Source organism: Dipodomys merriami, unplaced genomic scaffold (assembly GCF_024711535.1).
Source record: "Dipodomys merriami isolate MVZ:Mamm:240054 unplaced genomic scaffold, mDipMer1.0.p SCAF_42, whole genome shotgun sequence".
Classification (NCBI taxonomy): domain Eukaryota; kingdom Metazoa; phylum Chordata; class Mammalia; order Rodentia; family Heteromyidae; genus Dipodomys; species Dipodomys merriami.
Window position 1 is genome coordinate 1,512,620 of NW_027205826.1, and position 24,438 is coordinate 1,537,057.

The window sequence follows — 24,438 nt, forward strand, 5'->3', positions numbered from 1 at the left end:
GATGAAACCAATCACAAGCTAAGGCACAGTCAAACATGCAAATCACTCATCCCTCACCATCTCATAAGGCCCTGTCAGAAACTGAATTCTGTGACATGGTGTTCCTACGGTCGAAGTACTCAGGACAGTGAGGCAGCAGGATTCCTAGCCCCTGAATCCAGGGCCACCTGGACAGCAGTGAGACCTGTCTCTACAAAACTAAAATAAAATTGAACTTTGACACACAAGTTATTGGAGCTAGGCACTGGGGGCTCGTACCAGTAATCCTATCTGCTCAAGAGGCTGAGAGCTGAGGATCACGGTTCAAAGCCAGCCCAGGCAAGAAAGTCCGTGAAGACTCTTATCTGCAATTAAGCACCAAAAGAGCTAGAAGAGCTATGGCTCAAATGGTAGAGCGCCACCCTTGAGTGAAAAAGCTCAGGAGCAACACCCAGGTCCTGAGTTCAAAATCCCAATACTGGCACAAAAAAAAAACATTTCATTTCATCCTCTCCAAAAGTTTAGGGAATACTGCAGAGAGGGAATTCTTGTATGGCTACTTTTTGTATTACTACTGAGGCTCGAACTCAGGGCATTGAGCTCTCACTTGGCTTTTTAACTTAATGCTGGAGCTCTACCATTTGAGCCACACCTCTACTTCTAGATTTTGCTGGTTAATTGGATTTTTTTTTGCCAGTCCTGGGGCTTGAACTCTCGACCGGGGCGCTGTCCCTGAGCTCTTTTTTGCTCAAGGCTAACACTCTACCCCTTGAGCCACAGCACCACTTCTGGCTTTTTCTAAGAATTAATGGAGATAAAGAGTATCACAAACTTTCCTGCCCTGGCTGTGATCCTCAGATCTCAGCCTCCTGAGTAGCTAGGATTACAGGTATAAGCCACCCACCAGTGCCCAGTAGATATGGTCGTTTTAAAACACTGAGAAGGGCTGGGAAGGTGGCTCAGTGGTAGAGCGCTTACCTTGCATGCCTGAGGCCCTGGGTTCGATTCCTCAGCATCACATAAGCAAAAAGAAAAAAGCCAGAAGTGGCACTGTGGCTCAAGTGGTAGAGCGCTAGCCTTGAGCTGAAGAGCTGAGGGACAGCGCCCAGGCCCAGAGTTCAGGCCCCACGACTGGACCCAAAAATAAAAATAAAACACTGAGAAATCAAACAAGCCTTCCAAAGGCTTGCACCACCCCATGCGAACACTTCTCCATCCCCATCCCTAAGAGCCAATGAGCCTGACAGTTCAAAGGCTGGGGATCCTGTGTCCACCTTTTGAGGATCTGAGTGCAATGGTGCCTCCCTTCAGCAAACCTGGAGGGCAAACCTGAGGGTGCTACGAGCTGGCTGCCGCTGCCTCACCCAACCTCCACTGCTCTAGCAATTCCAGGTTCCCCTTCCCACCAGCACCATGTAACCACTTCCGGCTGAAGCAGCAGCCTGGGCAGGCAGGGGAATCCCTGACTTCCAGATCACACCAAGCTCAGAGCTCCTCCAAGTCCATGCCCTCTCCCTTTGCTGTAGGAGCCCACAGACTCACTTTCTTAATGTTGCTGGTATACTGTTTCATTGCGATTTTTTCCACTGTACTTTCAAAACCAAAAAAGGATTTAATATCTAAACTTGCAGACTGCTCAAAACAAGTCCAGTCTTCATTCTCGGGGTGAACCTGCAGAGAGAGAAAAGAGCTCCACTAACTCACTCAACGCTAAGACCTACTTCACACCGTTCCTCCTCCAACTGGGAACCCAGAGAAACTTTCCAACCAATGCTGCCATGGGGAAAGCAGCAGGCAGAATTACAGAGGAGTTGAAAGCCATGACAGGTCCCAAAGTGACTACAAAAGCAGCCTTGGTTTTCACTCCCTCAGCTCGTGCATGGAGCTGGGTCCTCGCCTAGGGAAAAGCAAGAGCACCGCTTGGGGCAGGTGACAAAAAGCCTAACCATCAGCCACGGGGGAAGGGAGGACTGGGGGAGGGGCAGGCTGCTGTGGTCACTAGGGTGGCCACGGCGGGCATTAGTGGGCTAAGGCTGAGGAGGGAACAAAGAAGTCCTTGGGGACACTGCCTCGTGTCTAGGGCAGCAAGACAGTCAAAAAGGCTTGGGCACAGTGAAGGGACAGCGACAATGTGAGTAGGAAAGAGGGAAGGGAGGCTCAGAAGCCTGTGAAGTAGAGAGCTGGGAGGTGGGGCTATTCTAATGATCTGCTGGGAGCTGTGCCAATCAGAGGAAGCAATACAGACAGAGGCTGTCAGCACTAATCTTTTGGCTTCTTTTGTATTTTTGTGGTACTAGGGGTTGAACTCAGGGCCTTTATCACTCGTCTCTACTCTTAAAGAAACACAGTATCTTATTCTTTCAAACACATTTCTAAAGTATTAGGGTTGGAGAAGAAAAGTCATCTTTAAAACCAAATCAAGGCATCCTTGGCTGACTTGATTGTTAAGAGCAACCACACTGTGCTCCAGCCACAGCTGCTACCTCCTTCCCGCATCCGACAGCAGTGATGCCACCTTCCAAGGCAGAGCTGCTGGTGTCACAGCAGCGGCATGGTGCTGCGGGGCCCCAGTGGCCCGGGGGGGGTGGCCGCTCACCGTGTAGCAGCAGTGCTCGTTAATGATGACCCGGTTAGAAAATGTTTCATTGTGGGCCTCAATGTGCAAAGTACGTTCCCGAGAATTCAGGGAGTTTTTCTGGACAAAATAGACATAATCGACTCCTGCGATCTGTAATGAAGAAGTACAGAGGAAAGGCTTTATCAACACCTCCGGTCAGGCAGAAGCTGTAAGCCGGCCACTCATCCTCACTCACCTTCTTCAGTAGCCTGGGGGCATCTATGTCCAGCTTGCAGCGCCTCTCAATGACATGAATAGCACCATCTTCACTTTTGAATTCACTCACAGTGTCACTGTCCACGAACATTGGGATCAAAGGACAGGTAGGGAACCTCCTCTCATAGGCCTATGGTCAAAAGAACATAGACAGGAAGGAAGAGTGGGCCTGGCTCTTCTCTGGAGAAAGGAGCAAGGAGCGGCTCGCCAAGCATGCCCGCCCACCCACGGCTTCCATTAGAAAGGAAAGCTACCTCATGTGCATGGAACAAAGACTCAACTGTAGAGGGGCACTGGCGGCTCACCCCTGTAATCCTAGCTACTGAGGATCGTGGTTCAAAGCCAGCCCCCTGGCAGGAAAGTCTGTGAGATTCTTATCTCCAGTTAATTACCAAAAAGCCAAATGTGGCACTGTGGCTGCTAGCGTTGAGCAAAAAAGCTCAGAGTCAATGCCCAGGCTCTGACTTCAAACCCCACAACCAGTATCTTCTCCTTCTCCAGAAAAAGACAACTTTAGAGGATGTCCACTCTGCTCAACTGGATGCACAGGCCTAACACAATTCCCACCAACCTCCCAGCAAGTGCTTCTGCAGTGACAGGCAAGAAAGACTGCAAAGAGTTGATAGAACTGGTGCTCTCCTACTTGAACCTCTAAGCTCTGGTTTTTGCTGGTTAGCCAGAGATGGAATCTCCAAGTCTTTTCTTTGAGCCACAATCTTTCAATATCAGGATTACAGGAATGAGCCACCAATGCCTGACTGAAAACATATTGTTTTATTAAAAACAATATAGGTAAGCCCTAGCTCTAACCCACTGGAAGAGCCTAGACGCAATGACAGTTGTGGTAAGGCAAACTCGACATGCAGATCTCTGAAGCATTTCTTTACACAGAGAACTGACATGAACATGTATGTCAAAAGGATACCAGGAAGCAGCCCAAAAGGACCCCAGCCACCAGTCTGAACACCAGAAAGAAAGACGAGGGATAGCATTATAAACCACAGTGCTACTAAGAAAAGTGGCCAGGGAGAAAGTGTGTCAGCGAAGGAGCTCCCTGACACTGTGTCCGGGAGGAATGTCAGGATGAGGTAAGGCCTCTGCACAGCCGGGAATGTGGTCAGGAAGCCGCACAGACAAAGGTCTGCAATGGACCCCATTCCAGAGCAGAAGAGTCGGTCTCCAAGTATTATCCTGCAGTCAAGAGTCACAATGGTGCCCGTATGATGGAAAGATCTAGTATGCACCACCTTAACTGAATGCCTGGACTTGGGGCCAGGAAGGACACAGTCTGGCAATATGACTGCACTGGGAGGTAGGCGGGGCCAGCCCTCTGCACATGCAGCCAACCTCGGAACTATTCATGGGGAAAGCAGAAGAAATATTCAGATTACAAACTGCTTTACACACACCCAGCTTGAACTAAACAGAAAAAAACTGTGTCAGAAAAGAACCTAGAATAGAGGTCTCTGAGGAGACAGGCTGCCCGGTACAAGGAGGCCTTGGCTGCTGGGCAGGAATGGCCACAGCCACCCAGAACCTGGAGAAGGACCTGGTGTTCCCTATTAAGTGAGATGAGCCCATCACAGTGGAGTTCCTTGGCTGGTCACTGCAGTGCGGGAGCAGCTGGTCCTAGGCAAGCACACTTCAGAACTCAGGGAAAGTGTCATGACTGTACATACACTTGCTTTCAGATGTTCCTACCCACGCCCCCCAAAAAATGACAGCAGCTGGTAGCTCACACAAGTAACCCTATCTAACTCAGGAGGCTGAGATCTGAGGAACATGGTTCGAAGCCAGCCTGGCAGCAAAGTCTCTTGGGAGACTCTTATCTACAATTAGCCACCAATAAACTAGAAGTGGAGCTGTAGCTCAAAGTGATAGAGTGCCAGCCTTGAACAGAAAAATTCAGAGACAGATAACACCTAGGCCCCGAGTTCAAGCCCGATATCTGACTCTGTGTGTGTGTGTGTGTGTGTGTGTGTGTGTGTGTGTGTGTGTGTGTGTGTGTGTGTGTGTGTGTGTGTGTGTGTGTGTGTGTTTTATCTGGGTGAAATGTATTTGAGTATTCACTCTTCTAGCACCTTTTTTTTTAGTGGAAATCTTCTAAAATACAAAGTTGGTGAAAGCATTTAACAACAACCAAAAAAAGCAGCTTTAGCCGGGTGCTGGTGGCTCATGCCTGTAATCCTAGCTACTCAGGAGGGCTGAGATCTGAGAATGGCAGTTCAAAGCCAGACCAGGTAGGAAAGTCCATGAGACTCTAATTCCAATAAACCACTCAGAAAACTGGAAGTGGCACTGTAGCTCAAGTGGCAGAGCGCTAGCCTTGAGCTGAAGAGCTGAGGGACAGCGCCCTGAGTTCAGGCCCCACAACCAACCAAAAAAAAAAAAAAAAAAAAAAGCAGCTTTAGAGGGGAGATATGCTATTATTACACAAAGCTACAGTATACATATATTGGCACAAATCAGGAAGCCAGGTTTAGAGTGGAGGCTCCATGTAACGTGTACTTAGCATATGCAAGGCCCTGGGTTCGAACCGCCGCTTCCCCACCCCAACCCCAGCCCCAACAACTCCTCTCACCAGGTTCAAACCACTGCCAGAAAAGCAGCAACAAGTCCCCCATACCAAAAAGAGAAGGGTGGAGAGGAAGAGAGGGGAAGCCAACCCACATTCTCCTGCATGTGACAGATTATTCCACATTTGTACATAAAAATGTATACACACAAAGCTTACAGCAGAAGCGATGGTTTCCCCCAGATCCCCACTAGCCTTCAGCCAGCGACACAGGCTTTCACTAGGCTGTGCCCCTGACTCTTGCCCAAGATCCACATCAGCAGGCCTTCATTTGGCTCTGAACAAGAGAAGAGGATGCAGACCACCACTCAACTCTTGCCAGGTTCAAGCCCGGGCCAGAAGAGCAGCAGCAGTCCCATTGTCTTCTCTTTTCCCCCAAGGCCTGTGCAAAGTGATCCAGTGATCCAGTCATGCCGAGCATTGACCAACACTGATAGCAAGAGGCTGAACAAAATGAACCTTCCAGAAATAATTTCTTCTAAGAGGTCTGCTTTTAAAGGAACTTACTTTTATAAGAAAACTACTGTAGTCATTTGCTCACTCCTTATGTTTAACACAGCAATTGTTCCAACAATAAAAACAACATTGGGCCTAATCAGCTTGCTCCCCTTTGTGCTCCCCTCCTCCAGAAAGCCGCCTCCTTCCGGGGAGTGCTCTTTCCAGCTCTTCCTCCCACCTCCCCACCCACTCTCCCCTTTCAAAAGATCTCGGAGCCTGCAATTTAGAAGCAGGCAGCAGCGCTTTGAGCTCTTAACCAACCTTTGAATGCAATTTTGACATATTAAAAGCTCGTACCTTGCTAAAGAAAATGATATTTTGGGGAAAGCAATTCAACTTGACAATTACCAAGCTGAATGCTGCAAAATGCAGAAAACCCATTTGGAAGACCCTGCTATGTTCAGACCTATGGTCAGCCGTACAAGAGATATGACCCTCAAACTGACTCATGAACAGCGCTGGTTTGCAGTGGCAAGCAGCAGTGACTACATGATGCCTTAACCTCTCTAAGAACACATACTCAGCATAGTTAGAAAATCCTAGAGCTCGAGGATTTACCATCAAAACAAGGACGGAAAGAGGCCACACTCAGGCCCTGTGACCAGGGGAAGATGCAGGAATGTGGCCTAGGAAGGTGAGCCCTGAAACTCCCAAGTGTGCACCACAGAAGAGAAGATGGCGGAATGTGACAATGACTTTGGACCATGGGGTCAGGCCTGGCCAGCTGGCTAACGCAGGCTCCTCCTGAGGAGGAAGGGGTTTGCAGAGGAGAAGCAGCAGCCAGGAAGAACTGAGTCCCATCAGTACTTCACAGGCTCAAACTAGGAGGACCAAGTGGCTCAGTAGTTGAGCTACTATGACAAACACAAAGAGTTGTGCTCAACAGAAAAATCATCACCTGAAGGGGTAAATGATTAGCAAGTTTCCATTTGGCTAAATGGCAGATCCTACTTTAGCTATGATGTACTAAGGTTACAGACAGAGCTCCCTTTCTTCTGGCGGAATCAACAATTAACTCCTCAGCTAAAATCTTGGCTGGACAACATCTTTTAGACATTTGCATGTGACAAACATTGATGAGGCTCATGCCTGTAATCCAGCTACTCCAGGCTGAGATCTCAGGATCACAGTCAGTATGAAGCCAGCCAGTGCTGGTGAGATTCTTATCTACAATTAAGGATGGTGGGGGAGGGGGGAACACCACAAGAAAAAAAAACAAAAACAAACAAACCTGAAGTAGAAGTGTGGCTCAAGTGGTGAGTGCCAGCCTTGAGTGGAAAAAGCCAAGCAGGAGTGGGAGGACCTATGTTCAAACCTCAACACACACAGACACACACAGACACACACACACACACACACACACACACACACCATCACACACACACACACACACAGACACACACACACCGTCACACACACACAGACACACACACCATCACACCATCTCACACACACACACACACACACACACACACCATCACACACACACACACCATCACACACACACATCACCCAGAACATTTTATCTTGAAGTATTTGTAATGTATTTCTCTTCAAAACTTCCCAGGCAAGATCACCAGGACACTTGTAAACACTAACAGACTGATAGGATTTCTGAGTTTTCAAATATAATTCAGACCATAACTGAGTATGTTTCATTAATTAAAATAAGAAAAATGAGTCCATCCCTTATTCGAGTGTCAGCTCATTTTTTTAACCTCTCAAGACACGCTGGGACCCCGGGCTTTAAATCTAGTTTACGGTCCAGAAGACTAAACAATGTAAGTTATCTGGAATATTCCTGGTGAGCCTCTCTAGTGGTGTCTGGCCGTGGCACTGGCTTGGGACTCTATGTTTAGAGGCACTAAAAAAAAACAGAACCTATAAAACAGGCACCAGATTAAACTTATGTGTTAACCAGCCTAAAATGATGATTATCTCTTCATGGCCTGAAAAATACAAGATGTAAGTTTATAATTAGCCAACTATTTTTTTTTTAAGGAACTAGATGTAAATGTCAGCATACAGGTCTTCCTTCTGCAAGGGAAAGGCAAATGGAAGATAAAGACAGAAAATGATCTTATTTCCATGTGAACATACAGTAGTTATCTAAGTATACCCCGGTTGGTTAATAGAACCCCGAGGGCAAGTGTGACTGCAGCGGGGAAGTTTTCACTCAATCACTGGAGAAGGGCAGGGGTGGGACAAACAGATGTTCTGGGAGAGTCCTCATTATAGAAGCTTGACACCACCCTCCCCAAGCTGATGGCACTAACAGCTCCCACAGCTACTTTCCACAGAAACTTGCATGAGGAACTGGGCTCCATGGCTGCAGGGGGGACAGTAGACCGACTTCCGGGACAGCCTTGCACAATTCTGCACCAACGACCACACCAGCACCCAGGCTCCTGCTGACTGTTTTACATCCCCGTTCCTGCCCCCAGGCCCACCCTTCCCGGCGAATCATCATCAAGCCACTCTCTGGGCATTGTCATTTTGAGTGGAAGACAATCACTGGGGAGCAGATGGCAGAGCAAATAAGAGCCTGAGCTCTCCTGTTTTTGGACCTAGACCCAAACCCAGCTGCAGCACCCAGTAGCATAGCTCCAGTTCCAGAGAACAGGAAGTGCGAGAGGGGGTTTCAAGATGAGGCTGGGAAGTGTACTTTGCCAGCAGGGAACCTAAACAGACCAGTGGAGAGGAAGGAGGTTAAGGAACAAGAAAGAAGTCTATTAAATAAGCAAAGACTCTCTGTCTGCGTGGTGGGGTGGGGACTGCGTGGAGATGCGCGAACAGAGGGCAGGGCGGTCACCCCACAACTCAAGGACTGTCCCTTGGCAAGCAGCTTCCAGCCCACGTTTCCCTTCTGTGAAGTGGGATAAAAACCTTGTCTACTCTCAAAGTAAGGCTGAGCAATAAATAAAATACTGGCTCATGGCACCTGCTAACTGCTGCTCCTGTTGTTTCACCTTGTAGGTGGTCTTCGTGTGTTTTTATTGTTGTTGTCATTGTGTTTATTTTTGTCCTGTCTGTCACACAGGAGTCCAGGTCAGGCAACCATCCCTCAGATCAGAGCCCAAAGAAATGCCTTGGCCAGCGGCAGCACTAGTGAGCTCACACCACAAGGGAGCTTCGTCAGTTTTCCAGGAAACAGCAGACCCCAGAGACAGCCTGTTGACCTGTTTTAGTCATGTGCTGCCCTTAAGACATATGGCCCTTCTTTGCCCTGTTGGTGCACTAAGATTCTCATACTAGATCGTTTTAAACCTGTGGAGGACACAGGTAGCTCACACCTATAATCCTAGCTACTCAAGAGGCTGAGATCTGATGATTGCAGTTCAAAGCCAGCCCACACAGGAAAGTCCCTGAGAGACTCTTATCTCCAATAACACCCCCCCCCCCATCAAAACCCGGAAGTGGCCCTGTGGCTCAAGTGTTAGAGCACTAGCCTTGAGCTGAAGAGCTGAGGGACAGCGCCCAGGCCCAGAGTTCAAGCCCCACAACCGACTAAATAAATAAATAAATAAATAAATAAATAAATAAATAAATAAATAAAGCAAAGCTGTGAGCCAGGAGGACCTCAAGCCAGCCAGGCTTCAGGCTTTTTTTTTTCTCTCTCCCTAAAGTTACCAACATGACATCGTAGTTGTAGTTGAGGGTCTCGGCATCATTTATAAAGCATTCCAAATTGTTCACAATCATGAGACTCCACAGACTTTCTTAGCTTGGTGTGCTGTCCAGTAACAACACACTCTGTGTCACTTGCAGGAAGTCGCCAAGGAGGAGGACTGGGGGGTGGCGGGGGCGGGCAGGCACAGCACCGCACTGGCTGACTGGCTGCGGAGGGCTGCCTCCTGTGTCTGACATTGAGACAAAACCCTGGGCGTGGGAAGGTGGCTCAGTGGTAGAGTGCTTGCCTTGTATGCATGTGGCCCTGGGTTCGATTCCTCAGCATCACATAAGCAGAAAAAGCCGGAAGTGGCACTGTGGCTCAAGTGGTAGAACACTAGCCTTAAGCTGAAGAGCTGAGGGACAGCGCCCAGGCTGAGAGTTCAGGCCCCACAACCGACCAAAAAAAAAAAAAAAAAGCAACCCTGGGCGTGGACAGTGGAAGGGTTGCTCCCTCCCACCCCCGACCTCTGGTAGCTTCCCACACTAGCTGGGATTCATGCAAAACCCAACTCAGGCCTGGCTGCTCTGGATTCATATAAGTAAAGCAAATCCCTGGGACCTAGAGAAGTAATTTACACTGAGTGTCGTGTTTCATCCCCTTCGAAAAAGACATTTCCTGAACTGTAAGTGTGGCTGGTTATTTCCATGAGCAGGACGTGCTGACTGGCTGTTCTGATTATGTCATTTAAACAGTTGTACAAACAAGGGGAGGCCCAGCACCGTGGCCTGGGCCTGCAGCCCAGACACTCAGGATCCCTTGAGCAGAGGTGCTTAAGGTTAGCCTAGGGCACCACAGGGAGACCTGGGTCATGACATGATAAAATGCAAAGTAACCAACACATCCAGTGGGACGGACAACTGCTGGGAGCCTGGAACGTGGAGGTCCCTCTACAGCGGCAAGCCAGGTCTCGCCTGCACTGCCTTGCTCTATTTAAATCCTCATCTGCACGGCTCCAGCTCAGCTCTGTCAAGTGGCTTGGGTTATCCTTGGCTCAAAACATTATGTGCATGCTAATTCCACCCCTACTCTTTTTTCTATTTGCTGCCTACCACCAAAATGGCAGTATCTGGTCCCGACAAAATAAACATAAAGGCAAACCACTGCTGTCTGATAATGCTTAACATTAATAAAGGACATCCACAGAGTTCCTTAGTTTTTATGTAGCTTCTCCCTTATCAAAATAAAATTACAGAGCCAGAAGCTAGTGGCTCACACCAGTAATCCTAACTACTCAGGAGGCTGAGATTTGAGGATCACAGTTTGAAACCAGCCCAGGCAGGAAAGTCTGTGAGACTCTTATCTCCAATTAACTATTCAGAAAAAGCAGAAGTAGGACTGTGGAACAAGTGGTAGAGTACTAGCCTTTTGAGCCAAAGAAGTTCAGGGACAGCACCCAGGTGGGGTTCAAGCCCCAGGACTGACAAAAATGAAAATAAATGAATAAATAAAATTACATTAACCGACCTGTTAGAAAATGAAGACACTAGCTAGAAAAAAAAAAAAATAGGGATCTTTATGTTACTCAAGATCCCTTTTATCGGGGTTGGGAAGGTGGCTCAGTGGTAGAGCACTTGCCTTGCATGCATGAGGCCCTGGGTTCAATTCCTCAGCATCACATAAGCAAAAAGAAGCTGGAAGTGGCACTGTGGCTCAAGTGGTAGAGCGCTAGCCTTGAGCTGAAGAGCTGAGGGACAGCACCCAGACCCAGAGTCCAGGCCCCACGACCGGCCCAAAAAAAAAAAAAAAAGATCCCTTTTATCTTTCAATAAATCTCGAAAGTCTGAGGTCTACATGCCACAGTTACTGAAGCCCAAGGCTGAAAGAATGTCTGCAGTGTCTGCTGGTTCCCCTTCTCAGTTTCCACGTGTACTTAGCGTAACAGCATGATACTAAAGGGACCCAAGGGAATCCAAAAAGCTATTCCTAATCCATAAAATGTACGGTTTAATAAAGAACAAACTGGGCATAAATATATCTCTGACAATAAAATAGCAGTTTTGCCTATTTCTTCAAATCAAGCGGACTTGGCAGAGTTGTTTTACTTTCTGTAGTGTAAAGATAGCTCGTGGACTTCAGAAGAGCATTTGGTGTTCCAGGGAATTGCAGCTGTCAGCTTTCAAAGATGCCATGTGTGTGCCCACATGAAAGAATGCAATGAGCTATGGGAATGTTATCTGGCCTCCTGAAGCAGAACAAAGCTCCACAGAGTCAGCAGGCTGACAGGAGGAGTTGCTCTAATCCATCAGGAAAAGCTATCAAATGACTACCAAATGACAAAAAGTTATCAAATGACTCTTCTACAAATTGTGCACCACAGACCTTGGAGAGTTTATGATTTAAAACATTCTCAGAAGAACAAACAAAAAGATAATCAGGAGTCACATCTTGAACTCGGAACAGGCAGGCAGGGCCATCTGTAGCATTCTCTTTCTCCTCCACTGTCATTCCCAAACCTCATCTCTCCCTTCACCTGAGTGGCAGGCTCCCCAGCAGGGCTGAGTACTGGAGACACACACCTGTAATCCTTACTGCATGGAAGGCAGACATTAGGAGGATTCTGGTTCTAGACAAAAAGTGTGCAAGACTCCAGCTCAAAAGAAAAAGCTGGATGTAGTGGTGTAAGCCTGTTACCTCAGCTACCGTAGGAACTGTAAAACAGGAGGTTCACAGTTCTAAACCAGCCTGGGGGAGAGAGTGAGATGCTACTTCAAAAAAAGCTGAAGCTGGGTGCCGGTGGCTCACACCTGTAATCCTAGCTACTCAGGAGGCTGAGATCTGAGGATCGAGGTTCAAAGCCAGCCTGGGCGGGAAAGTCTATGAGACTCTTAACTCCAATAAACCACCAGAAAACCAGAAATGGTGCTGTGGCTAAAGTGGTAGAAGACTACCCTTGAGGTGAAGATCTGAGGGACAATGCCCAGGCCCAGATTCAAGCCCCTCGACCGACCAAAAAAAAAAAAAAAGAGCTAAAGGTGGGACTCAAGCGGTAGAGCACCTACAGATCTGGGGGCGCAGCTCAGTGGCAGGGCACACTCCTAACACACAGGGAGCCCAATTCATTTGCTGGATTCGTGTGAAAGGGCCTAAGCCAGTGGGCTCTCCAATCTGAGCAGACATCAGAACCTCAGAATCACCTCAGAGCCAGGAAACCTCAGTGGCTAGGCTGGGCTCTTCTGGAGGGATTCCATTCAGCAAAGAATCACAACTCCCAATGGCTGGGATTTGCATTGGAAACCAACTCTGAGCTAATAAAACGAGGACAAGAGAACAAGGGCTTGGGGAAGAGCTTGCTGAAGACTAAGGCACAGATCCTGTAACATCAACACTCCTAAAGTCATTTTACTTCTTCATATATGTACCTGTAGTTGTAGTTCTGGCCTTGGTTTTTAATACATTTACAGGTATGAAACTGGAAACAATATATTTTACCGTTAGGGCTGCCTGAAGTCACAGAATAACGTATTCATAAAGTAAAAGAATTGCTTAAAAAATAGCCCATCCAGCTGAAATCCAGGAATCTTCGGGAGGAAATTCGAACTCAGCCTGCTATGGGTCTGGAAGTGCCAGTGAGGTATGCAGGCCCAGCGCTTTGAGGCTCAGTTCCTAAAATGAGAGCTGAGGCTCCGGGTTTACAGGAATCTGCCAGGCAGTGTCACTGGGGAAGAAAGAGCTGGGGGGCAGGGGGTAATTTCTACAACAGTATCAACTACTAAGTAAACACCAGAAAATGCAAAACCTACAAGCTGAGGTGCCCAAACAGCAAAACTAGAGGGAGAGTCCATCTGACCTCAGAAGATAGAATGTGGGACAAAGAAAGGTCAGAAGAAAGAGCTGAACACCAGAGAGGAAGGGAGCAGAGCACACAACCAACTTAACAAACATGTTAAGACATTTACTAACTGGACCTTAGCAATAACTTGAATCTTGCCAAACAGGGAAGTATAGATCCATGAAATGCCCAGGCAGCAGATTTACAATTTTTCTTAGCTGGCCATAGTGGTGCACACCTGTATATCAGAAGGCTGAGGCAGAAGGATCACAGTTCCATAAGTTTTTTTTTTTCTTTCTTATATACAAAAAAACAAAAATAGACTGGTAGTCCTAACATCAGATTGTCCCTTTCGGAAGAATTACAACGCAGTATGTTAGGACATTTAAAACAATACCACTGGAAATACACAAAAGCCGTTTTACGCTACGGGTTAAGTCAAGAAAAAGAAATCAATACTAAGGGCTGTCCACCCAATCCCTCTTTAATAGACAGATTCTCAAGGGAGCTCCCCCTCCCCCCACCCTACAGGCCATTGAGGCTCTGAAGATAAGAAGGGTAAAGGTCAATGAACAGCACACCATACCAGCCACTCAGCCTCCAGCCACACTTCTGCCAAGATTTCTGTACACACCACACAGAAACCTGTCAATAACTCATTCCACTCAGCACAAAGCGGGCTGGCTCAAGTCAGTGGGTTAAAAAGAAACTATAAATAGAATGGCCCAGTTTAATTTGAGACAAATACTCTGCACCTTCTTTGTAGCCCCAAATTTCCTCAAATCATTATGGGAACAAAAGGAGAGCAAGCTGCTTTTTTAACCCTTAGTATCATCTCCATAGCAAGTTTCAGCAGAGCTGGGGAGGGGTGAAGTCACTGCAGAGGCAGCCTTCTGCTGTAAGCAACAATCAAACCAGCAGAAGAGAGAGGAGCCCGCAGGACCCGTGACCTGGTTTCTCCGGCAGATCAATGGCAGGAAAGAACCAGAAGGAAAGGGAGAAGGGCAGAGCCAGGCAAGGATTTAAAAAACAAAGTAACCATAGACGCAGAATCCACACAATTTCTAAAATGACATTTTCTTCTGAGATAACTGAGAAAACCTGAACATTTCATGTGGTATGAGATACTATCAAGGAATCATTAATATTTTAATGTGATGAGGCTTAAAAAAGAGAAACACTCTTTAATAGAGAAGCATGGAATATTTATCAATGAAAAGATACCAGCAATCTGCTTTAAATGGGAGGTGGAGAGGATGGAAAATTATTGCAAGATGACAGTATCAAAAATGAGTGGTGGGTACATGGCACGATTGTACAATTCTCCACTTGGGTAAGCCTGGAATTTTCCATGACACCAGGTTTGGGTTTCTGTGGAATTTTTTTCAAACAGAAACAGGTAAGTGAGAGAGGGGAGAGCCAACTCAAGCGCGGAGGCCGGCCCTGCGAGGCCGTCCCTGCCCACGCCGCCCGCCCCGGGCTGCCATGGGGGAGCGGGGATAGGCTCGGCTTGCTCTGAGCAGTGTGTGCCGAAAGCAGATCACAACTGTCCATTTTTAACTGCAAGTAAATCTGACTAGACACCCCAGCTTCTATGAAATGCAGGGGGCAGGGGGCACACACGGCACGCAAAACCTTCACACATGAGAGAAACACAGGCCTCACCAAAACGACCCACCAGGATCCTCAGGGTTCACCTAGAGCTCCTCTGCTGCCAGACTTTTTAGCCAGCCTCTGTGCCAATGAAGAGGACTGATTCATTTGAATGGGCATGGTGGTGTACTTCTACAATCCCAGCATCTAAAGGAGAATAGGGAGGACGCAGAGGTAGAGGGTGGCCTGGCCTACCCAGCAGGGACCGTATAGGACTACGGCACAGGAGGCTCCAGACAGAACACAACCTTGGTGAATGAAAAAGGCATATTTCACCTAACTGCCAGAATTTGGAAAGCAGAGTCAAAAGGCCCAGGGATGAAGTCCAGGGGGAGAGAAGTGAGATGAGATGAAAGGCGGAATGAGAACATTTCTGAGGAACTGACCTAAAGCTTGAAACCTGATATGCATAGGATTTGAGTTAAGCAAGGAGGGCTGGGAAGGAAGGCCCCCCACCCCTCAAGCTGTGCTCCTCTGCCCCACCCACTGGCCACCTATCTGGACCCAGCCCTGGGGATGGGGGTTTAGGAGTAGGGGTTGGGGTTGGGGTGGCAAGACCACCCCCTAGCCCTCAGGCCTCTGCATGCATGTGCTGCCCACATTTGTACAAAGGCATCATTTCACTGTATATGAGGGTCAGGGAGGGCGTGGCCATCATTAGGCTCCACCTTACCTGCTCACCACCTGCAGAGCACGCATCAGCACCTCCCAGCCACTCAGTTGGTAGCCAGCAGGATTTGTACCTAGTCCCTTTACCCTCCAGGTCACTCACTGCTAGTCTTAGAAGAAAGACAAGACACACTGGAAAGCAATGAGAACCCAGCCAGAAGAGCCAGAGACAAGAGAGAGACCATTACACTGAATGAAATCAGCCAAGCCCCAAAAGCCTATGTGGAATCTAGGTGTGAAGTCATCAAAGAAATAAAGGGCCGAGACTGTAAAAGGGGAGACTGTTGGGGGGAACTAGCATGAAGAGGAGAGGAAAACCAGAGGGCACTGTGGTGCAGAGGATCAAAGTCTATAACAGACTTAGGTCTGAGACCCACTAAATACTGTTTCTCAAAGGCCAGGAGAGCAGAGAGGGGACTAAGGGAATCTAACAGAGGGTGAACTAGCTCAAAAGTATGCATCTACGGGAGTTTCACAGGAGACCCTCTTATTAATGAATCCTTAAAAGGGGCTGGGGGGCTGGGAATGTGGCCTAGTGGTAGAGTGCTCACCTAGCATGCACAAAGCCCTGGGTTTGATTCCTTATTACCACATACACAGAAAAGGCCAGAAGTGGTGCTGTGGCTCAAGTGGTAGAGAAGTAGCCTTAGCACAGGCTCAGAGACACTGGATTGGCAAAAAAAAAAAAAAAAAAGGGGGGGGGGGACTGGGATAAATTGGGTTTAGTGGGGCATTAACAACAACCGTCCACAGCAAATCAGTTCTTCAGTTTTCAACCAAGGAAAGGATGAAGCTTTCTTTGTTTTTTGGTGTTTTTTTGCCAGTCCTGAGGCTTGAACTCTGGGCCTGGGCACTGTCCCTGAGCTTCTTTTGCTCAAGGTGAGCACCCTACCACTTGATCCACAGCGCCACTTTCTGCTTTTCTGAGTAGTTTACCAGAGATAACTTTATAGAGTTTCCTGCCTGGGCTAGCTTAGAACCACCATCCTCAGATCTCAGCCTCCTGAGTAGCTAGGATTATAGGCAAGAGCCATGGGCGCCCAGCAAGCATGGAGTGTTAAATGCAAAAGCACATTGCTTCAGTTGTGATTATAGTGTTTACCAACAGAGTTTTGCATAATTTCTGAGGACAAAAAAAATTAGCCAACTTCCTTCCAAGTGAGCTTGCTCACTTGCGAGGAACTGGTGAACTGAAAGTGCTTAAAGGATCACAGCACATTGCTTCTTCTCTATAGAAAACACATTCCCATGCCTGAAACTCTGTTGTAAGGTCTGCATTTCCACCAAGCCCATTCACACTCCAGGTTCCTATGAGCAAACAAAATCCACTGGCCACACCTCTGCACACCCATGTGCTGCTCCCTATAAGGACCAAGAGAGTAACCGACAAGTCTCTACCCAGAGGGACATGTGAAGAAACAAGCACAATGACATACTAAGGTCCTCAGTAATATTAAGAACCTGTTGGAAGTCCCAAGGTGGGGCTCAGGGACAGCGCAGATGCCTGGAATACACAAAGACCTTGGTTTGTCCCCCAGCGAAGGGAGGGACATGAGACCTGCTTTGAGAGCCACAGGGAGGGGACAAGACGAGAAGAACAAGCATGGAGGAGACAGATGGGAAGAGACAAGCATGTGAGGCAAGGAAGTAGGAAAAGCTGTGGCACAACAGGGCAGAACAGAACAAAACAGAACAGAACAGACTGCAGCACTCACAATGGCAAGTTCATCTGACTGACAGAGCGAGGTGAAAGGAGGTCAGACACAGGTTGGATGGGCCTTAAGGACTGACCAGATGGGAGAGTAAGGGAGCAGGCTGTGGGGCGAGGGGAGGAAAAGGAATAAGTATCCCCCTTGGAGAAGAGGACTCCAGGTGGACGGGTGGTGGCTGGGAGAGAAAGGAACAGGACTGGGGAAGCTGAAGCAGGTGTGTGTACAGGGTGGAGATGAGGGGCCTGTGGGGAACGCAGGGCGCTGCGATGGAGGGGGAGGGCCTCACGTGTGCCAGGCAGAAACAAGACTCAGCAAGGCCGTAAGTGCTGAGATGTACATGTGTCCCAACTGGCTACAGCGACAGCTGTCCTTGGCCCAGGAGAGTTCAGGAGCCCAAGCCATGGCCTCAGTGAGATATCAATTCTCCTTTTCTCATTAACATGGGGCAGGGCTTCTTCTGAAAATATCTTAAGATTTATACTATTTGAGGTTTTTTGTTGTTTCTGTTTTTGTGCCCGTCTCGGGGCTTGAACTCAGGGCCTAGGCACTATTTCTAAGCTTCTTTTGTTCAAGATAGCATTCTACCACTTGAGCCAAAGTTCTACTTCTAGCTTTTTTTTTTTTTTTTTTTTTGAGGGGGGTAGTTTACTGGAACTAAGTTCACAGACTTTCCTACTCAACCTCCTGAGTAGCTACAATTACAGGCGTGAGCCACACGTGCCCAGATATTTTAGGCTCTTTTGAGACAAGGTCTCCCTATGTGGCCCAGGCTAGTCTTAACTCATGATCCTCTTGCCTCTGCTTTTCAGATGCTGGGATTTTAGGTGTGCATTAACATACCAACAAAACTTTTGTTTTATCCCAGAAATTTCAAGATAAAACACTCCATGCCTCAAGCCTGATCTGAGATCCTGAGCTGTGGTGTCCCAGCAGTGCCCAGTGAGAGTCAACCCTTAAAGTACAGTCAGCTGGGCATCCTGTGTTGACCCATTTCTCCTCCCTACTTGCCAATGTGTCTGGCCAATACCAGATCTGAAGAGCTTCCTAGATGTGTGTGTCAAGACACCAGAATCAGCAAGAATCTGCTCCTGGCCACTAACTGCTTGGTCTGAACCCCGGGTTCTTCCCTCTCTGGGGGAAGGGGGGAGGAGGGGGAGGGGAGTTTACCAAAACCCCATGCTTCCAAGGGCTGTAAATCTCCACTTCATTCCGCTTCCAAATGAGCTAATGACATCTTAAACATGATTATCAGCCCTCAAATAAATGGTCAATTTTCATTAACTCATCTAATGCAATTAACATGTTTGATCCTCCATTTGCCTATTTGCATTGGGCACATTCCATCTCCATCCTTTTCTGGCTACCCTAGATTACAACTGGACTCTTTGTTAAAACAAACCAACAAGAACATTGGACAAGTTCCGTTTAATGGAGTCCTTGTGCTTGTGAGATTAAGATGCACCTGTCAACTCACCCTCACCGGCCACCTGCCAAACCCTCCTTGGGCCCCCGTGAGCCCCATGATTACTGCTCAGCATACATTCATTTTTGAAGGTTGGCAGGGACATTCCAGCTGAAGCTACAGCTCTGCCTTCCTTGCCTGCATACCTTCCTCACGCTGAATGGTGAATAAATGGAACACTATTACAGGAGGATTTCTCCTTTGTGAAACAGAATAACACAAAGTCAGTCCTGAGGATGGTACACCACACAGCCAGCCAGAAATGAGGGGCAAGTGACTATATAAAATCTTAACAGTATAACAAACATTCTAGTTTTAAGAAGAAAGGAAGTAATGTATTTCAAATTTAGATTGAAAGAAGTAAAAATATTTTCTAGCAATTCGAAAGGAAGTTGACCACTGTCTAAAACAGCAGTTTACAAATGGTTTGATTGTGTAAGAAGGGGGAGGAAACGCCTCTGACTTTGAATTTTCAACCTGCAAATTCATGCACAAAATTTGTAAACTAAACCTCACAGTTTTAAACACACAGTAAAATAAGGGAGATGAGGAAGTCTGACCATTAGACAAAACTTCATGAAATGTAGGTGTCTGGAGAAGAGACCAACCTGTGTCCCCAATTATCAGGTTTACACCAAGCTTTCTAAACCATTCAATTAAGGTTTCAGAAAACATAACCCACCCCCATCCTGGTGCCCCCCCCCACACACAAACCTGCAGACATTCCAACACCGGCCCAACACCCCCATGCAGATGTCCCAGGGAAGAAGACTGGTCCAAGTTTTTCTCAAGAATACAAGGCAGGAAATATGACAAGAACTGGTCACTGAAAGAACGCAACAAGATATGCCACAACTGTGAGCTAGAGCCAGAGGAGCTGTGGCCAGCAGAGAAAGCATGTGAGCTGGAGCCACAGGCAGGAGAGAGAAAGGCTGCAGTGGCTCTGGCAGATGGAGGTGGCAGGGTCCCCTGGGGTGAAGTTCCAGGGACAACTGTTGCTGAGTGTCCCAGAGCTGCCAGGAGCCTCCCTCTGTGCCAGGCTCCAGCCTGTCCCGGCCGGAACTCCCAAACCCGGTGATTCCCACCACACCACGGGGGCTGACACTAACAAGACTCCCTTTCACTCCTGCTGCAGCACAGGCAGCAGCGGTACGCGGTGGAAAAGTGCCCTGCTCTTAGTTCTTCTCAGGACGACTGGACAGCCGGGCTGGAGTAAGCCCTCAGCGCAAATAGGACAGGGAGGAGGCCTGGGGGACATTCTAGGGGATGAATGAAAATGTCTGTATAGGCAGAGGTGTGGGTGACAACTAATCAAACCATACAGCTAATCAAACTGTACAACTGTGTGACCATTTCACTGCAAATTAACATCTCGATTTTTTATGGGAAAAAAAACCAACAACAACACAAAACTTCACCTGTAGAGGATTTGAGTTTTGATTTTGCTCAAGACCAAGTGGATCTACTCTCACAAACATAATACTAAGCAGAAACACCCAAACAAAAAAAGCACATGGATTCCGTCGCTACGAAGAACAGAAAAAGGAAACAATCACCTAAACAAGATAGCAGCCAGATATGGTGGCATACTCCTGTAATTCGAGCCAGAATTCAAGGCCAGACTGGGCAACACAGTGCAACCTTGACTCTACATAATTTAAACAAACAAAAACAATAGCTGTTAATATTAGCTCAGAGGTACAGTGCTTGCCTAGCCTGGGCAAAACCCTGTGTTCAATCCCCAGTATAGGCAAAAAAGACAGGAAGGGAGGGAGGGAAGGAGGGTGAAAGAAACCTCCAAGCCAGTGGTTCCCTTTGAGAGGTGGGGAGCAGGAACGGATGGGAGCAGAGCACCCCATCCTGAGCTGTGTATGTCCTGCCACCTGAGCTGGGCACCACTAACATTTGCTTCAGATAGATACGTTTTCCATCACGCCTTGGAGCAACAGAAAAGAGAAGGGGTATCCTGCACTAAGCTAAAAGTGACTGGATAAGTTTTATCTTTTATATCTAGAAGAATGGTTATTGTAAACTAAATTCTTGAGGTAGATAACAGAAGCAGACCAGTCTCTCCTGCATACAGAATTCTAACAGGAGGGAGCACTCATTCAAGAGTCACTAAACAGGGCTGGGAAGGTGGCTCAGTGGTAGTGCTTGCCTTGCATGCATGAGGCCCTGGGTTCAATTCCTTAGCACCACTTAAGCAGAAAAAGCTGGAATTGGTACTGTGGCTCAAGTGGTAGATGCTAGCCTAGCCTTAAGCTGAAGAGCTGAGAGACAGTGCCTAGGCCCAGAGTTCAGGCCCCACAACTGATGGAAAAAAAAAAAGAGTCACTAACAATACAGCCCTCCGCCCTCCCCGGCGGTCCCCACACCCACAGCATTCCCTCTGCCTAAGGAGCAGCAGAGGAAAGACCTGGGCTCTCCCTCCCTCACTACTCCAACAAACAAAAACACAGCAAAATCCACAGGAAGTGTTTAGTCAGATCCTCACTTCTGTGTTTTCAAAGGAAGAATGAAAGCCGATTCATTCTAAAGTACATCTCTTTTTTTTTTAAGTGTCTATTTTGATTTTCAGAGACTTCTGTTTTAGAAACATCTTATAGACACTAGATATAGTTCATAGTCGTAAAGACAGAATAAGCAGCGAGAGTGAGTGTTAAGTTTATAGATCATGAAATTCTAATAATGACAAAAACAAGCCAATGAGTAAGCTGAAATGTAAAATACTTACAGCCATAATTAATTCGAAGGGGTGTTTATACACCCGCACGGGTGACTGGTACTTCTGCACCATGATTGTGCCTCCTCTCACACCTGCAACACATACACGTGTGTCAAGGAAAACATGAAGTCTGTTAACATTCCATGCCCCACTCTAAGGGGAAAAAAGGGCAACAGGTCACAATTCCATACATACAAAAGACAACAGGGCAGAGAAAGGTGTGAGGCACTAAGGCAGAAAAAAAGAGGCCCACTCTCCCCTCTGGCAGCGGCCTGGCTAGGCAAGGAAACGCCAGGGCCGGCGATCGACCATTTTCTCTCCAACAACTTCTAGTGGGAGCCAAATAAACACTGGTGACATGTTTCAACCCGAATCCCGGGAGGTCACAAAAATAAAAATAGGGGGAAATACTATTGTATCTCAAATTACTGGAGAGGCCTCAACAGCCAAGTCTGAAAAGGAACTTTGCCGCTTCCTGTTTTCTCACAGTGTGCACGACAGTTTCAGAGGCGGGTCTGCGCCCGGCGGCCACTCACCGGGCTGCTGTGGCTGCTGCCAGGGGCTAAGGACACCCTCAAACCTGAGCTGCAGGGGGCGGGGGGGGGGGTCCTGCCCGCTCGCTCCGCAGTCTGGGCGGCCTCTTCTCAAGACACACCGGTGTCTCGCGTCCCCCGTGACTCTTCCCACGCCTGTTTTAGAGCGAGGAGGCCACCAAACAAGTCCGTGGGTGAGCCCACCCGGCCCGCCCGGGATTGAGAACGCTCCTCCATGCGAGGGGACCCTCGGGGGTGCAGAGCTGCGCCAAGTTCAGCTGTGAACCAAAGTTAGGGAGATGTGGTTCGCCCGCGCCGCACCTGCGCCCTGTGTGCGCGCGCGCACGAGTTCACACGCGGGAGTGTGTGCGTGGCACCCCTCCCCGAGAGTGGGGTGTGCGGGCAGGCTGCGGGGGGAACCCCCTTAGGCCGGTTCTGCGAACTGGGGTTCGGGACACTCCAATTCGAAAGCCAGGCGCCGGCCTCCGGAGTTCCCCGAACTCCAGCCCAAGCCCGGGCCGAGGAGCTCCGGGGCGGGAGGCGCCCGGGGCGCCGGGACCGCGTTCCATGGCGGGCATCGAACCGTCGCTTTAAAGTTGACCGGGGAGGAGGTTCTCGTTCCGCCACCTCCCAGGGTGAAGGAGGGGCGGGGAGCGGAGGCCCCGGAGGGCGCGCCGCGGCCCGGACCCCGCGGCGTGGACTCGGGGTTCGCGGGACGGGGGTGGGGGGACCGCGCCGACGCGGAGCCAACCGCCGGCTCCGGCCGGGCGCACGCCCAGCGCCCCGGGGCGCCCGGGCCGGGGCGGCCGCGGGCTCCGCCGTCCGGTCCGGGGCTCGGACCAGCCCGGGGGGGGGGGCCTGGCCCGACCGGGCGCTCCCCGCGGGCCGGGGCGCCGAGCCGAGGGCTCCGGGCGGCCGAGGCGGGTCCGGGGGCGCGGGGCCCGCGCAGGGTCCCGGCCGAGGGGCTCCCGAGCGCGCCCCGAGCCGCGGGCGGACGAGGCGGGGTCCGGGCCGCGCTCCGAGCCCGCCGCGGCGACGCGCTCTTACCTCTAGTCAGAAAGGCCGGGTCGGGGACGCGGGGCGGCGGGGGACGCTCATGCCGGCGCCTCCGCGGGGACGGCGCCGTTCCACAGCTCCGCCGAGCGGCGGCCGCCGGTTCCGGGGAGGGGGGCTGGGGCGGGAGGGACGCGGGGCGCGGCGAGGGCTCGAGTGGTTGTTACGGGTGACGGGGAGGGCGGGGCCGAGCCCCGGAAGGGGCGCGCGTGCGCGGACGCGGCAGAGGGGCGGGGGCGGGGCTGGGGCTGGAGACGGTTGCTAGGGAGGGGGAGGGGGTGACAACTGGCCCGGACGGAATCGCGCAGGCGCCAGATCGATGGGCGTGGGAGGAGCTAGGGAAGACGTCGAACTTGACGCACCCAGCCACCGATGGCTCCGCCCTATTTTGCGTCATGGGGCGTGGCGCGGCGGGGGCGTGGCGCGGCGGAGGGGGCGTGGCAGGGTGGGGGTCCACGAATAGCTGGCGAAGGAGGTGTCAGGCACGCCGTGGGCCGCGAGCCGGGGTTGGGGTGATTCCGCGGGCGCCTGGACCGGGGAGAACGAGCGTCCTTCCCGCCTCGGCCTTGCAGCTGCTGGGCTGGAGCCGCGCCCGCCCCGCGGCCTGCCTCCTAGCCTCCTCCCCCTGGTTGCCCACTCCGAAGCAGCCCGCACCCCCGCGGTGCCCCGACCACCTTCTCGGGGAGTCACGCCGTGGAGGCCGGGCTGGGGCGGGGGGCGGGCCGGGCCGCACGTGGGCCGTCACTGGGCTGTGAACTTCGTGGAGATCCAGGTTTAAAACGCAGTGTGAAACACGCCGAGACGGGGAGGGGTCCTCGGAGGGGTACGCGGGGCCCCCGGCGCTGGCCCGCGCGCAACGTGTCGGTCTCGGCGTCCGTCGGTCCTTCCGTCCGTCTGCGCCGCGGTTGTTCCCGCCTTCGGGGCGGACCCTGCTGGGGCGTGGAGGCCGCTGTGGTGGAGCCTTCTTCTGGGCCACTCACTACTTGATCACGCCTTACTTTCTAACCCAAACCGTCGTTTTCCGGCTCCATTCTCCCCCCCCCCCCCCCCCCCCCCCGTCCGTTGGCTAGACTGAGTGTGAGGAGCGGAATTGCACGCACACCTTTAAAAACTGAAAAGACGCTGGTCGGAGGGGAAGAGCCTTCCAAATGGGAAAAGGGGGCCCCGGGGGAAAGGGCCTTGAAAAACAAGTCATCCTATCAGACACTTCTAACCGCGGCCATGCCCCTGTCTAGGAGCCTGTGAGCGGACAGCAGGCCCAGGACACCAGGGAAACGACTGCAGCGCTTATTTCATCAAATAAA

At 50.0% G+C, this 24,438-nt stretch overlaps 1 protein-coding gene across 3 annotated transcripts in view; it reads right to left on the reverse strand.

The window, feature by feature from the left end:
* Window positions 1-23,256, reverse strand: part of Sec14l1 (SEC14 like lipid binding 1) — a 43,857-nt gene extending 20,601 nt beyond the window's left edge. For all 3 annotated transcript variants that reach the window (XM_069992913.1, XM_069992912.1, XM_069992914.1), the window contains exons 1-5: window positions 23,129-23,256; window positions 21,558-21,640; window positions 2,793-2,942; window positions 2,576-2,707; window positions 1,522-1,650 (exon numbers count right to left, since the gene is read on the reverse strand). In XM_069992913.1, coding sequence (XP_069849014.1) covers window positions 1,522-1,650; window positions 2,576-2,707; window positions 2,793-2,942; window positions 21,558-21,620 — 474 coding nt within the window. In that variant the 5' untranslated portion in view covers window positions 21,621-21,640; window positions 23,129-23,256. The remainder of the gene's footprint in view (window positions 1-1,521; window positions 1,651-2,575; window positions 2,708-2,792; window positions 2,943-21,557; window positions 21,641-23,128) is intronic.
* Between the last annotated feature and the right edge of the window lie 1,182 nt (window positions 23,257-24,438).